Source organism: Ictalurus punctatus, chromosome 6 (genome assembly GCF_001660625.3).
Source record: "Ictalurus punctatus breed USDA103 chromosome 6, Coco_2.0, whole genome shotgun sequence".
Classification (NCBI taxonomy): domain Eukaryota; kingdom Metazoa; phylum Chordata; class Actinopteri; order Siluriformes; family Ictaluridae; genus Ictalurus; species Ictalurus punctatus.
The window spans coordinates 13709157-13725339 of NC_030421.2; the positions used below are offsets into that span (position 1 = coordinate 13709157).

The 16183-nt window shown below is 42.2% G+C and overlaps 1 protein-coding gene across 1 annotated transcript; it reads right to left on the minus strand.

Moving 5' to 3' along the window:
* Window positions 1–431: 431 nt before the first annotated feature.
* On the minus strand, window positions 432–15235 carry epc2 (enhancer of polycomb homolog 2 (Drosophila)). The gene is made up of 14 exons (XM_017470767.3): window positions 14820–15235; window positions 11727–11886; window positions 11374–11519; window positions 9002–9208; window positions 8494–8642; window positions 8193–8322; window positions 7088–7279; window positions 6819–6902; window positions 6493–6632; window positions 5594–5913; window positions 4898–5001; window positions 2423–2561; window positions 1850–2072; window positions 432–1379 (listed from the first exon to the last, which is right to left on the minus strand). Exons 1-14 carry the CDS (start codon window positions 14970–14972, stop codon window positions 1307–1309), a joined length of 2220 nt encoding a protein of 739 aa, XP_017326256.1. The 5' UTR covers window positions 14973–15235; the 3' UTR covers window positions 432–1306.
* Window positions 15236–16183: the final 948 nt, after the last annotated feature.

The following is a 16183-nucleotide window of genomic DNA, read 5'->3' on the forward strand; positions in this document are numbered from 1 at the left end:
TCACCACTGTGGAAGACCGTACAAAACAATTTTGTGCAATTGTAATTTCACCAATTCACAAACCCCCCACCCCCGAAAAGCACAAAAAACCCTCCAAGCTGCATCGTAATTTTTGAAAAAAGCCACAGCCATACTAAGCATTTTTGACTGCAATGATCTAAAAAATAATAATAATAATAATAATAAAAAATAAATAAAAAACATCTGAAAATTCCTGGAAAGAATGATATTTCTGTAAAGCTGTTTTGGACAAAAGTGTTCTACAAATAAAATTGAATTGAATCATTATACAAATGTGTTTATCAGCATTAGATATTATCCAACTTATTGGCTGATTTATGCGAAGAAAATTAACATCACCTGTGTGGCTCACACCTTACACTTTATATCAAACCTTTTATCTTTTGCCTTTATTTACCTTTTAAAAAAAAAAAAAAAAAAAAAAAAAAAAAAAAAAAAACATATGCACATAAAAAGGGGACATTCACAGGCAACAGATCTCTCACCAATTGTATTGCAGCATACAGAACATGTTGATTGCTGAAGCAGCAGCACTGGTGCTTCACCACGATGCTTTCTGACCCTTTAACTTGTTGGGTTGTTTTTTTTTTTTTTTTTTTTAAACAGCAGACAAACTCCCACATGACTATGGTGCACAACTGTCAGTATTAAAGTCTTTCATAAATGTATAGATATCTAAACTACACTTTACCTTAAACTTACCTGCCTGAGCACCTTTAGTTGGCCTGCTATGAAATGTAAAAGACACTCACAAGGAGACCGGGTTCTAAAAACACATGAAACAAATACATCTGCCATCATCAGCTATCTACAATGTAACAAAGATAGCAAATCATGTTTGATACTCCTCTCGTATGTAACCAAACGAACAAACAAAAGAAAAAGGGGAGACACGACACACTAGCTGTCCTGGTATCCATGTTTTGTGACAAAAATCTGATTTATTTGTACAAGATAGAAAAATGTAAACATGGCAAAATAAATAGTTAAAACAAGAATGTCTGATTTGGACTCATGCATGATCCCTGCACTTACTGATGCACTTCTTTTTCTTTTTCCCCCCATTGGCTGGATTTTCAAGTGCAAAAGCATGATGACAATATCTAGAATTCAAGTAACAAATGACACCTAATGATACAAACGGACTATTTTACAAGGTAGTGATCGTTCCCAATCTTACAAAAATGTACACGTAGAATATTCACAAAATGTCTGATATGCTACTATGCGGTGTAGGTCCACGTTACAGGTTCCAGCGTCTCGTCGGTGTCCTGTCAGGAGAAGGCTATGTCACCTCCATGGCCACAGTGGTGTCTGCTAATCCGTTCAGAGCCAGCCTCTCTGGCTCGTGTTTATCCCTGAACAAAACGCAACAAATCTCAGAGTGTAATTACGACCGTAAACGGAGCTGTGTTTAAACTCGCAGAGAGGTGCCAGGGAGACAAAATAAGAAGCAATGAAAATTAAAAAAGGGTTGTATTTTGACCTAAAAGCCATTTTAATGGTTATGCAGCAGTGATATTACAGTCATAGCTCATTAAGAGCTCAAACAGTAAAACTCCGCTGAACTAACTCTCACACAAACAAACCGCATCACTGGCTTTAAAGCTCACGGCTAATGATGGATCTTTAACATTTCTAAATTATCTCAACAAAATGGTGTTTAATATCTGAACAGATTCAATGCCTAATGAAGCCTTTATCACTTCTGAAGATGTTCGTGAGTGCTGGCACGCTTTCATACAGTGAGCCTGAATGCTTTCCACTAGAAATGCTTAAGAAATTCATTTAGCACACCTGCACTTTACCAATTTATTAAATTTTTTACCTGCCGAGTGTGACTTTGGGCACGCGCTCCAGACTGCTGCTGGCCATGCTAACGAGCTTTAACGTGGGCGACGAGGGGGCGCAGGGTCGTGCGGGAGACACGGCACTCATGTGGTGCACAGACTGGGGCACGGCAGGGGGGCGGGCAGAGGACGATGAGCCTGAGGAGACGCTGCCGGTTCCGGCTGGAGATGAACAGCTGAACTTACTCGGTCTGGAGCATCCTGTTGAGAATTCAAAACAAAGAAATGTTGTAGCAGATAACCAACATAGGAGTGTTCTTAGTAGTGTTAAAGTGGTGGTCATTTCGTCTTAAAATATAAAAACTAGAGAAAAAAATTATACAAATGTTGGTAGGTGTTTTGGTGTCGCCAAAACGTTTCCATGTGGTGTGTCAGTGAAATTCAGTTCATGCTATAAGATGCAAAATAATCACGTAGTACAAAAAAAAAAAAAAAAAAAAGAGCGCACTAAAACAAAACTGCTCATGTTTTAGAGCAATGTGCTTATTAATTTATTTATTATTTATAAGTAAATAAAACAAGCCAGGTGTTTCTCCACACAAGTAGCTCACCTGAATTAGTGAGAATGCCATTGACTCCGGTGCTGTGGGGTTTGAGATCCTTGTTTGAGCCACTGATCACAGCAGAGGCGGCGAAGTGAGCGCTGGCAGAGTCTACTGTCTTGGACAGACAAGCTGAGGAGGCCGAATTCTACAGGACGGGTAGAGAGGTGCGTTAGTGTGTGCTCAAGATGAGGCACCTTTTTTTTTTTTTTTTTTTTTAAAGGGACACAGCAGATTTGTTATGGATCAGTATAGGAGCCTTTTCAGCAGATTATTGTCAACATTGGTAAAATGATTTAAACAGTGGTTTCCTCACTCCGGTCCTGCAGAATTTAGAAGTGAGCTCATGATGAAAAAGCTCTTCATGAGCTCAGTCATGTGTGTTGGGAATGGGGAAATCTGTGTGCTTATGCTAGTGTATAGTATAGTGTATAGGTCTATTGTGCTGATTGTACAATGAAGCACTGGTGTATAGCATCATGCTGGTGTATAGCATCACTGGTGTATAGCATCGCGCTGGTGTATAGTATAACTGGTGTATAGTATAACTGGTGTATAGTATAACTGGTGTATAGCATCGCGCTGGTGTATAGTATAACTGGTGTATAGTATAACTGGTGTATAGCATCGCACTGGTGTATAGTATAACTGGTGTATAGTATAACTGGTGTATAGCATCACGCTGGTGTATAACATAACTGGCGTATAGCATCGCGCTGGTGTAAGCGTAACTGGTGTATAGTATCACGCTGGTGTATAGCGTAACTGGCGTATAGCATCGCGCTGGTGTATAGCGTAACTGCCGTATAGCGTAACTGGCGTATAGCATCGCGCTGGTGTATAGCATAACTGGCGTATAGCATCGCGCTGGTGTATAGCGTAACTGGCGTATAGCATCGCGCTGGTGTATAGCGTAACTGGCGTATAGCGTAACTGGCGTATAGCATCGCGCTGGTGTATAGCGTAACTGGCGTATAGCATCGCGCTGGTGTATAGCGTAACTGGCGTATAGCATCGCGCTGGTGTATAGCGTAACTGGCGTATAGCGTAACTGGCGTATAGCATCGCGCTGGTGTATAGCGTAACTGCCGTATAGCATAACTGGCGTATAGCATCGCGCTGGTGTATAGCATAACTGGCGTATAGCATCGCGCTGGTGTATAGCATAACTGGCCTATAGCATCGCGCTGGTGTATAGTATAACTGGCGTATAGCATCGCGCTGGTGTATAGCATAACTGGCGTATAGCATCGCGCTGGTGTATAGCATAACTGGCCTATAGCATCGCGCTGGTGTATAGTATAACTGGCGTATAGCATCGCGCTGGTGTATAGCATAACTGGTGTATAGCATCGCGCTGGTGTATAGCATAACTGGCGTATAGCATTCAGCTGGTGTATAGTATAACTGGTGTCTAACACAGCGTGTTGATGTACAGTGTGGTGCTGGTATATAGTATAACTGGTGTATAGTATAACGGGTGTATAGTATCGTGCTGGTGTACAACACAGCATGTTGATGTACAATGTTGTGCTGGTGTATAGTATCGCGCTGCTGTATAATACAGCGTGTTGATGCACAGGGTCTCACTGGTGTATAGTATGACGCTGTGGTATAGCACCGTGCTGGTGTATAGTGTAGCGCTGGTCTATAGTGTAGCACTGTTCTATAGTATTGTGCTGGTGTACAGTATCGTGCTGGTGTATAGTGTAGCGCTGGTGTATAGTATAACTGGTGTATAGTATCATGCTAGTTTATAGTGTAGCGCTGGTGTATAGTATAACTGGTGTATAGTATCATGCTGGTTTATAGTGTAGCGCTGGTGTATAGTATAACTGGTGAATAGTATCGTGCTGGTGTATAGTGTAGCGCTGGTTTATAGTATCGTGCTGGTGTATAGTTTCATGCTGGTGTATAGTATAACTGGTGTATAGTATCGTGCTGGTGTATAGTATAACTGGTGTATAGTGTAGCGCTGGTGTATAGTATAACTGGTGTATAGTATCATGCTGGTTTATAGTGTAGCGCTGGTGTATAGTATAACTGGTGTATAGTATCGTGCTGGTGTATAGTGTAGCACTGGTGTATAGTATAACTGGTGAATAGTATCGTGCTGGTGTATAGTGTAGCGCTGGTTTATAGTATCGTGCTGGTGTATAGTTTCATGCTGGTGTATAGTATAACTGGTGTATAGTATCGTGCTGGTGTATAGTATAACTGGTGTATAGTGTAGTGCTGGTGTATAGTATAACTGGTGTATAGTATCGAGCTGATGTATAGTATAACTGGTGTATAGTATCGTGCTAGTGTATAGTATCGTGCTGGTGTATAGTGTAGTGCTGGTGTATAGTTTAGCGCTGGTGTATAGTATAACTGGTGTATAGTAATGTGCTAGTGTATAGTGTAGCGCTGGTGTATAGTATCGTGCTGGTGTACAGTGTAGTGCTGGTGTATAGTATGCTCTAGAACTTAAGCTCCACATACAGACACGTGTGCGTGGGAACGTTCAGACAGAGGTGGGTTCTGCTGCTGGAGCATCTGAGCCAACTGCTGCTGGTGGGACTGAAACTGCTCCTCCGTGATCCCACCTACACAAAGGCAGACAGTTAAGAGTGAATAAATATTGATTGTTACAGCAATGTGTTTATAAAAATAAAAAATAAATAAATAAATACATTTTAAAAAGATGGCTTTGTTCACATGAAACCTCAACTGCAAGGGTTAGATTGTGGTATCTAGATACGCAGGTCAGAGGCCGGAAATGGTTCTAAAGTCTACATACACTCACTGATATTCGTATGATATTTATACCTTCCATCTGATCATTTCATCTAGAATTCAAAATTAAATTTTGAACAAGTTACCTTTCTTTTTTTTTTAACCTATAAGTTTTTTTTTTTTTTTTTAAACTGTACAGAATGGTGGCAGAATGAAACAACTGCAATCACTTTGCATCACCACTAGATGGCACAAGGGGACTTCGAATAGAACTATTTGGTCTATTTAACTGGCTCTGTAGACTAGCCTGGCTTCATGCTACCATCACTTTAAAAAATAAAAACCTACATCAATCAGATGATTTCCTGATGAATAGAAAGCAATTTGATGAGCATGTTTACACTTAAACCAAAAAGCTCCTGGTTGCACACGTTAAAATAAAAAGCCTGTGTATAACCCCACCTAAACTGCCGTTTCTCAAACTATTGGTGACCATCGTTCCTCCTACTCCTTTCCTGTTGTCCTGAAGAGCGTCCGGTCTGCTCTCTTCCTTTCCATTTTGGCTGAGGGGTCGCGGGCGGAAGTATCTCCACCTGCAGGCCTGGATGTCGTTAAGGAGCTGAGCCAGAGAGCGCTGAGGCTTTGCCCGGGCCGATACGGGAACGTGCGTGTTCGTCTGCGTGTCCGTGAGCACGGGGAGGGAGTCAGACGGGCTGACCGTGTCAGGGTCCAAGTGCCTGAGGACTCGGTCCAGATCTGACGAGGTTCGGTCGAGCAGCACTCTACGGAAGCGTTAGAAAGACTCTGGTCAGGTTTCAAGCAGAGCAACATGGAGAAAGCACCAAGCGCTTTCTTAAGCATTTTAATCTCTGATATTAGCAGAGGGGAGAAAGCCATCTTAAAAAAAAAAAACCCTAGTGCTCCATCAGCGTTGATAAATACAGAACAGGGTCCGTGTTGGTCCCTTCAGTCAGGTACTGTTTCAGGCACCCAAGTGCTGTTCTATTCTAGGATAGTAAAAATATTGCGACATTTGGTATGCTTGTGGTGTATGATGAATTTGACAGTCAGTCAGTTTCCCCCATTTTTTGCACAATTACACCATGCTGGTAATGATGTTCTAGGTACTTTACCTTCTGCCCTGCGCATTTATCATACTGCACTGAAACTTTAATCTTCTACCCTGATCCTAGAGGCACAATATTTAATTCCACCATGCATACGCAGAGATGTGGAAATAAAACCCGTCTTACTGATGGATGACACAAACACTTTGTGCATAAATAAAGTTTATAAGGTATCACATGACTGGTGGGTGTAAGAGCAAAAATGGTGAGGAGGAGGAGGAGGAGGAGAGCTACCTGCCGCCGCGGCCCAGGCGTCTGCGTGTCACCCCGACGCAGCGGCGTGGCACAGACAGAGCTGTGAGGGAGTTTCTCTGACACAGAGCATCGATGCCTTCCAGACGTGGTACAGGGGGGCAGCTCTTATCTGTCAGGGGCTACACAGACATGGTGGAGGAGGCACTTAACATCGTGTTAAGACACGTTATCTACTTCACTCGTGTGGCATTTGTGTGTCTGTTTGTACGTTTAATCAAATCCTCTCCCGTAACGCATGCTTGTGTGTCAGAATAATGAAAAGACTTCATTATTAAAAGGTTTATTTCAATGAGCATGAGACTCACAGCGAGGTAATGGCAACCAGCTCGACGTCTGAAAACAAAGCCTCCGTCTGGGTCGTTCTCCTCGTCCGGCTCAGACGATGGAGACTGGTAAAGGGGGGGAAAAAAAGCCACAGATGTTACCTTTAAGGCCATGGTTAACCTCACAGCAGCACCGCTGTTAGTCCGATATTGTCCAAAATTCGTGCAGCATGCTAATTAGAACTTAACTCGTGCAACGAGAATGAAAAGAGTGTGCTCATGACTGGTTCAGAGTCCTCGTGACTGCTTACCAGAGGGTTTTCCTCCTCGCCAGAGCTGTGAAAGTCGTACTGTTTGATGTCGGCCTTGGTGATGGCGTGCTGGCGCAGCGGCTCCAGCTTGGGTCTGCGCGTGTACTTTTTATGCCCCCGGACAACGTCGAACTGAGGCTCGATCTTGACTGGAAAGTGGTGCGGATGGTGCTTAGGCACGGACTTGTGCGTCTAAAGATAAAGGAGTGAGAAGTGAGTATCCTGATATTCTCACGACAGAGTATATATCCGGGTCGGTCCACAGACATTCGGAATTACTCTCCGGCTAATGGAAACTACTTTTTTTTTTTTTTATTCGTTCCTGCGTTCATAATTAATGTCGCTAATGTAATTCATCTTCAATCCAAAAGTATTAGTGAAGCCGTAATGGCGCTGAATTAAACATTAAACAGGATATAGCACGTGGTTAAGAATAACACGCCTCAGGGCATGCTGTTATCAGAAAGTAATCAGTGAAGGGGTGGTGTCATACGGAAGCCGGTTTCCACCACAGCACATTTATTTATTTATTTTTTAAGTAATTGTGACTTAATATCCATCTGATAATGTTGCAATTCTGACTTCTTTTTTCTCTCTCGGAATTTAGACATCCACTTAATGCAGTGGATGTCTTTTAATTAATCCTGATAAGCTGATGAGTGTTCTTCTTACTGTAGCCTGTTTAGAGATGCTTTGCGTTCTTTGTAATTCACTGAATATCAAGTGGATGTCTAAATTAAAAGGTGTATAGTAGGATAAAAGGTCAGAATTGTGAGAAATAAAAGTCAGAATTGCGAGATATGTAAACTTGTAATTGAGAGAAAAGTCAGAATTCTGAGATCTAAAGAAACGGGCTTCCATAGCGTGAGGTCCTATTTATTTTCCCAGCAGTTTTCTGACAATTCAAATTCATATTTATTAGACAACGACGAGCAGCTGGACGCCGCTGTCGGAGCTGCTGTTACGGAAAATCAAATCGACACCTTCCGACCAATCGGCTCGACGATCCAGACAGCGCTGTGATTATTTCTCCTACAGTGCTGCCGTTATTGCTTTCCACTGTCAGGAGACAAGCGTGCTTCCCGAGACAGAAATAAGACTTCACCTTAATTTTGTTTTCTGCTTTATGCCTGTTCCCATTGGGTAGACATATTGGAGCTGGGTAGACTGTTTTCTCTGCCAGTGGTGCTGAGACCTCGTTTAAAACGTCTCCGGAGAAATCGCTCATTTGGTACCTGCGAAAGCAATAGCAAGTCAGTCACTTGTTCAGAAACACACTGGGTTGGCTAGTAATAATGACCTGAATCCTCAGGGTTTCCACTGTTTATTTTGTCTCTTTCCTCAACTCATGCACACAAACCCATGTTAAAATACACGTGCTTTTTGCTTTTTTTCTTTGCACGTACCTCTTCTCTACCACCTCCAGTGTGAGGTGCAGCAGCTCTCTCTTGCTCTTTTCCCTCTTCTTAACCATCTCTAGGATGGTGATGGCTCGGCTGAACTCCCGTCGCAGCTTTAGCATCTTTTCGTAGGACGCCTCGTCGTTTTTACGGTTCTGCAGGCACAAAGTCGACACTTCAGTCGTCATAAGTCTCCGCCTCTGACAAGCAAGAAGCTCCTAAACATCTGCGTGCTCTGCTGCTACAGGGCTCCTGCACTTTTCAGTTCCAGGAAACGATGGTCTGGATGATTTTTCCATGCTTCCGATGTTCAATCTTATTTCTATTTCTAAAGGTAACTGTCTAAACACCTAAACATAATTGTGGTGGTTGTGTGACTGTCTAATGGATTTCAAATCTTAGTCTTTTAAGTCTATTAGTTTGACTTTTTTCTGAATTTACATCCTTTTCCAACTCTTATACATGACACAAACCGCCAAGAAGTAAAATGCTATTGTTCAGAGTGTGAGGTTACCTTCCTCGTCTGCATCTTCTCTGTGCGCCGGCGGAAAGCCACGTAGGCGTCGTTGTTGGTGGAGCCGTCGCGCTTCTCCTGCCTGATCTGTGGGATGAGCGAAGGCCCGCGGCAGTTCTTCCTCTTCCTCACCCAGTAGTCGTACACGGACTTGAGCAAGTAGTCATCTTCGTTCAGCAGCAGCTTGGCCTCCTGCAGAGTCACCAGCTACAAAATGGAGGCAAAGATACAATTACTAATGTTTTGGAAGATTAAAAAATATATTTTTTTTTATTTCTGCCTGTTTTGTTTTTACATTCAAAGCTTTAGTTGTACTGTGTGTTTTCTGTCTGTACCAGTGTTATTGTGGAGAGGTGTGAATGGTTTGCCCAGCAGGGGGCTCACACCCCTCCCTTTTCCCATCGCCCTGCTCACCCGCAGCTAAACACAAGCCCTGTTTACACGAGTGCATTTTCGGTTTAAAACGGCGTTTTAAAATGAAAACGATCCTCGTCCACACTGGCGTTTCCGCTGTGTTTCAGAAACAGTCTCCGTCCACACTACACACCCGAAAACGCATGTCACATGACCATTCATGCACACTGGGCATGCGCATGCAAGTGTAAACTGGAAGTTGGTTGCTAGTCTAAACCGGCGCTCCATGTAGAGCTACATGTAGGGCTTAGTAAGGTTCACTAGTGTGAACAGGGCCTCAGAGTCACGATACTCTACACACAGAAACCCAACAAGGTCCTGACTAGGGATGTCAAAAGTATCGGTACTTCGGTACCAAGTCAGTGCTAAAAAGAAAAAAAGGTGACACCAACAGATTTTCATAAGTACTGGTAGTACCAGGTCAACCCGGTACTGACGCGCTATCTGACAGGTGGTCAGTCGGGAACTTTTCATGGGTGCACCGTGGAACAAGAAGACATTGGAGCCAAAGTAGCAGCGGCTCCCCTGGTTACCATGGGTACGTCCGAAACCACATACTTACCTACTATGTAGTAGATGAAATACATGTATTTCTCTCGGTCGCTCATTTTCCACTTTCGGTGTTGTTAGCGCTAAGTGTGAAAAAGCCACGCCCCTAAAACTGATGTGCAGATAGATTAACCGTGTTTTCAGGAAGAGCGGCTGCTTAACCGCAGTATTTATTCAAGCAGTTCAAGCAGGTGAGTTTAAAATGATGGTAGCGGTCGCATCATGAATGTTGTAGCATAGTTTAATTCCAGTGCATTATTGCAAGAAAACATCCTCGTTTTTGCTTACTTAATGGTTAGCAAACGCAGGTTTAATGCTAATACGGTCAGGAGTCCTTATTAACCATTTAATGCTTTAACTTTTATTGGGGTAAAATAAATGGGAGGACATGATGGGGTTTACTAATTTTAAACACCAGAGGCTTTTTGATGACCTATATATCTGAAATTTATGTGTTCGAAAATAACAGATGTGTGGCTAGCACTGTTCAAGTCTTTAATATCAGTCAGAAAAACATTTCTACTCTTGTCTGGATAACTCTAGTAGCTTTAACAACAATATACGTGAAGAACAGAATGGCATTTTTAAAAATAAATTTTATGTTGACATTTAACTTTACTAATAGTGTGTTGTTCAATTAGCACGTTTTTGTGTTTTGCTTTGGTACCGTAATTGATACCGAGTACAGTGGAATTTTACTGGTATTGGTACCGACTACTGAAATTTTGGTACCATGACAACCCTAGTCCTGACTAATCTTATAACAGACTTATCAAATAATTCATTTGTTTACGCTGCTTGTTAAGTCGATTTCCATTGCACTACGCGAGTACAGCGAGAAAGGGATAAACATCATGGAGAAGGCAGCCCTATTAATGAGACACTAACCTCGTCCGTCACGATTCGACTGTCCTAATGAGTGAGTCGATTCGTGTGTAAAAGACATCGGTGTCATCTTGAATATCGACATTGCAAAAGCTGAGCTCAGAATCCCATCTTCACTATACTCAAATAGATCTAGTGTTTCCTATTATAAGATAACAAAAAACCAAATATACATTCATTCAACCAATTTCTGCTCATTTTTTTAAAACTTAAAGTTGTTTTATTCTATTGCCAAACTCTGTGCTTTCTAGAAATAAAAATGTATCTAAAAAAAAAAAAAACAACAAAAAAAAAACCTTTTTGCATACAAGTGAGTAAAAATGTCTACAAATAGGTGGGGAAAAAATATAAACAACAATATTTGGCTTACTGTAATCTAGTAATAGGCAATAGTAGCTAAATCTGACTATAATGAAGATATTTCCAAGATTTACTTTAAGATGTCATTTAATAGAGGTCATTTTTTTGTGCAAGACGCACAGCACTAAGGTATAAAAGGTGCTGTATAAAGTGGGTTTGGTTACCTGGTTAGCACTGGCTTTCTCCAGCCGGTCCACCACGATCTCGAACTGAAGCGGTTTGAGCTCCATCTTGCGGTTGAGTCGATTGAGCAATGTCTCGTCTTCCGAGTCCATGTCGTAGTCCGGCTGCTCGCTGTCCAGCCCGAACGCTGGTAGACACAGAAGAAGAAGAAGAAGAAGATAACCAACCATTAAATGACTTCAGACAAGACTTAAATTCATTAAAGTGATGTTTAAAAATGCCACGGTCAATTACACACATGCGCATGGAACAAAAAGGCCCCAGAACATATCTCCAGTAACATTTTGTTCTCAGTTGAAAAAGTGCATAAAAGAGCAGAGAACCGGCGACTCACGCTGGATGTGGATGAGCTGTTTGGGCTGACGGAAGTCTCCTTTGTACAGTCGGTCGTAGTAGGTGATGCTGCCTTGGGCCTCGGGCACCGGGATGACCATGCTGTCCTTCTTCTCCCTGAACACCTGCTGGGCACAGATGGCTCGCTGGAGATGGTGCTCCTGTGGGAGAACGGCTTTCCACGTTAAATAAGGTCTTAAATTGCATCGTCGACGATGTGGTAAAACTGTTCTAGTATTTCTCCTTCTTACAGGAGGAACTGATTGTAAACTGCAAATTCCTTTTAAACAACAAGACCTGCATTGGGTTTGGTTTCATAGACCTTTCTTCATTATTAAAAATAAATACAATTATTTATTTTAAATCGCCAAATGGTGTATGTTAAAATATTAACGTGCGCCCTGATATACACACCGTCTTCTCCAGATCTGACGTCTGAGAGGATTACGGCAAACGTTTGCCTTATTATTCTGGAAGGTTTTCAAGCCTTCGCGGTGATTTTGTGTTTACGTTTTGAACGCGTCTTACATTGTTCGTTTCGTTTTTTTTAATCGGTACAGAAAGTGTAAAAGGTTAAGGGTCTGTGTTACTGAGCAGAAGGTTAAAAGTTCAAGTCCCAGCGCTGCCACATTTGGGCCCTTGAGTAAGACCTTTAACCCTCCTCTCTGCTCCGGGGACGCTGCGTCACGGCTGATCGCTGATGTACATGTGACAAAATAAAGGCTGCTTCTAATCCAGAAACCATGGAGGATGAAAACTTGCATAATAATCATGTTATATTACACTGAGATACAGTGCATCTTATGTAATGTACCAGAACAACATGGGGGAGGGGAGAGAAAAAAAAAACTCACTCTGCTGATCTCCATCATGAAATGTCAAGGTGATTTTGTATTTATATTTAGTGCAGGTGAAATTCTGCCTGCGGGGAATGGCTGCGAAGGCTCTACAGACGTTACATAATTTGCGTTGGTGTGATGCAACATAATGAACAGAACGATTAAGTCTGAAACGCTCATTACGGCTTTATTGCACGTTACAATTAAACAATGTTATTGGCACCTAGTGGCTCTGGAAATTTCAGCACAGGGATTTTAATATGCAGGTCGGCCCGTTCAAACGTTCCCTCGACGGAGGGGAAAAAATAAAAAAAAAAAGGACGCAGACCCAGCCGGGTAAACTAAAGCTGATGAAAACCGATGCAACGTCTGACCTACAGTATAGTCGGTCTGGATTAACAGCAACCCCAAGACTATTGTATTAAACTGAATCCCAGTCATGCTCAGTGTTTTTGACAGAAGAGATTAGAAACGGTTGTTGAGAAGACACAAAACAACACGCCGTTCGGGACAGTATATTTAAAGAAGCCAGCTACAACATAAAATATATCAGCTGGTATAATTCTTAGGAAATTTCAGCTTGTTTTCCTCAACAAATCCCTGTCAAACATACTACTAGCACCATATAAGGATCTGAAAAGAAGAACCCTAGACACAGGATTAAAGCACCACGAGGAATTCACAGGCGGCTGTTCACGTTTTCAAAGTCCGTATAGATCATTACTCGCTGCACCATTCTCAGGGTTCGTTCGTGATTGCTGGAACGTTCTGGTGTGATACGAGGCGCTGGTGGTGCAGCCGATCAGGATGAAGACGTTTAAAGGTAACGTAGCGGGGGCCTTTTGCCTGCATTTTCATTTCCTTTTCAGCTCTGCAGGAATAGTATGGCCCAACAAGACGGTGAACCACAAAAGCTCCGGCCTCTTTTCCGGCCACAGGCAGCACTTCCTGAATCTGACAAACACCCGGGCAGGTTTAAAAGATGTTTTCTGAGCAGAGTAATACAGATGTGCCTGACGTTCATGCAGCAGGAGTGTCTTGTACACGAGTTATTCTGTCAACCATGCATTGGGTTTAACCTGAAACGTGTCCAAGTTACAGATTGTGTTTACAGCTCTGCTGATATGCACAGGGCATCTAAAGTAAAGTCTGCAAGCTTGATCCAATCGCCTTGAGGGTTAAAAAAAAAAAAAAAAAAAATCAAATAAAAGATGTATTCTGGATTTCACAGGAAAGGATATCGTACGATTAATGCACGATATCCCTTCTCTGTTTTTTGAGGTATCCTCCTGTCATACACACTTGAGTGTATTACCTGCTCTAACACACCTGAGAACCTTGATATCTGCTAATTCACAGCCCTTCCTGAGTAGGGTGTGTGTGTGTGTGACCAAGAAAGATGCCATCATTTCCGTTTACAATAATAAAAATCACTTAGTTATGCATCTCGTACATTTTAAAAGAGCCACAAATACCACAAATTTCTTGTGGAATCCTGTAAAGTGTACAGACTGCGGCTGAATCCCAAATGGATCCCTACTACACAAGTAGTGCACTCAATAGGGTGCACTATACACTATATGTAGCGCACTGACACAGGGAGGAGGAAGTGGGTGGCCTCTTATTTGAACTTGAATCGTATATTAGTTATTTTATTCGAGCAAAATAATTTATACTCGCATTTAAAAAGGCCATTTTTTATAGAAAACTTAGTTAATATAAAAAAAGAATTTTGTTAATGTAATTTAATTTTTAAAAATTGTAAATAAATTATGCTACTGAGGAGGCGGAAGAAACAATGGCGGGGTGTTTTTTATTTTGAATAACGCTAGTTTTTACTTCGTTAGGAACAACGGGAGTTTAAACACTTTTTATTTAAAAATACAATTTAAAAGAATAGTACAAAAGTGTGCCGGTGTACATTTACTTCACACACTACTTTGACAGTTAGCATATTCTGTGTTTGTGAGTTGTTGCTAGCCGGTATCGGCGCCTGTGCTACGCAGGACGTGACGTGGTTTCGTCACTTACGTCGGTTTGCGCGTACGTCACAGCGCAGTGTACTTACGCAGTTTTGCGTACGACATAACCGGACCGTTTGACGCTATTTGCGTAAACAAGGCAGTGGGAAGGGTGTTTACGCGGCGTACTTTGCGTAAGCGTGATTTGTGAATCCCAGCCGCCCGCTACACACCTGAACCTTATTAAAAATAAATTAGCTTATTTAAAAATGCTTTTAAAACCCCGTCACATACCGATTCCTCTTCTTTCTCCATCCCGGTCGGCATTTGCGGGACCGCTCGGCTGATGGACACGCAGTCATTTAAGTCCGGGATGTCGCCGTTAGAGTAAACGGGAAGAGGTTTGGCGGCGTCTAGCGCTCGCGCTCGGAACGAGAGTTTGCTCATTGTTTTCGCCCCTTTAGAGGGAAAAAAAAACACACCAGTGAACGCGGAACCAAGTCTGAACTAAACCGAATATTCGCGCAGATTCACCGTCGAGACGACTTTTCTCTGACCAGTCGCGTTCATCGACTTCGCCTCGGTCGAAACGCGGCTGTGAAACCCATTTCTGGCGCGTTTACAGCGACACCGAATCCGCTTTTCTCCGCCGCTGCGCTCTCGGAGCCGCCGCAAACATGGCGGACATTAACCCAGAGACAGCGGCTCGCACAGCAATCCCGACAGCCACCGCGCGCGCGACACACGCACGCGCACGCACACAAGACGGGAGCCGCAACGCTGCGCGCGCACCCCACACACATGCAACATACAAGCCGAGAAATCTTAGCAAACGTGTGTGTGGTGTTCTTCACACTGTGAGAAAGATTCGGGTTGAAAAGGATTGTCCTTTTTGATGATGATGATGATGATGATGATGATGATGGCAAAAATAAGTTCATGTATTGTTTATAAAGTGTGAATCAGAAGCAGGGCCTTTCTTTATCCCTCACAGCAAAGTCACACACGTGAATTTCACACATTGACCCCAATTTGTGGTGGTTCCCCCCCCCCCCCCCCCCCCCTTTAAAATTCATGCATTTATTGAATTTATTTCCCCACGTTTAGTTATCAAGACCGTATTTCTTGTTGTGCACTAATGTTTACATCCAAAAAGTGTTTGGTGTGTGCAAGTTTAATCACAAATGTATCATCATGGAAGACAAGATTTCTGATACTTTATTAATTGCAAACTTTTTCATTCACATAGTAAGGTTTATTTATTTTTATTTTTTTTAAAAATCATATATAATATTCACAATTTATATATTTCACACCCCTACAATATATAAGATAGAAAAGTGCTCCCTGTCCAAAAAAAAATAAATAAAATGAATAAATCACCTTCATTTACTGAATATTTTGTAGACCCCAGTATTTAATTTTAAGCCCCATTCTGTTTAATACATAGTTATGTAATCAGCCAATCATGTGGCAGCAGCTCAGTGCATAAAATCATGCAGATACAGATCCAGAGCTTCAGTTAATGTTCACATCAAACATCAGAATAAAGAAAAAGTGTGATCTCTGTGATTTTAACCATGGCATGGTTGGTTGTTGGTGCCAGATGGGATGGTTTGAGTGTTTCAGGACCTGTTGATCTGAGGTTTTCACACACA

Bases quoted from the DNA above. Each gene is read 5' to 3' on its own strand.
- epc2 (XM_017470767.3), bottom strand. From the start codon at position 14,972: ATGAGCAAACTCTCGTTCCGAGCGCGAGCGCTAGACGCCGCCAAACCT. The intron at 7,280-8,192 runs GTGAAGTCTTAT...CTTTATCTTTAG, and splicing joins AAGCAGAAAACAAAATTAAG to ACGCACAAGTCCGTGCCTAA. The intron at 2,562-4,897 runs GTATGTGGAGCT...CCCGTCCTGTAG, and splicing joins GTTCCCACGCACACGTGTCT to AATTCGGCCTCCTCAGCTTG.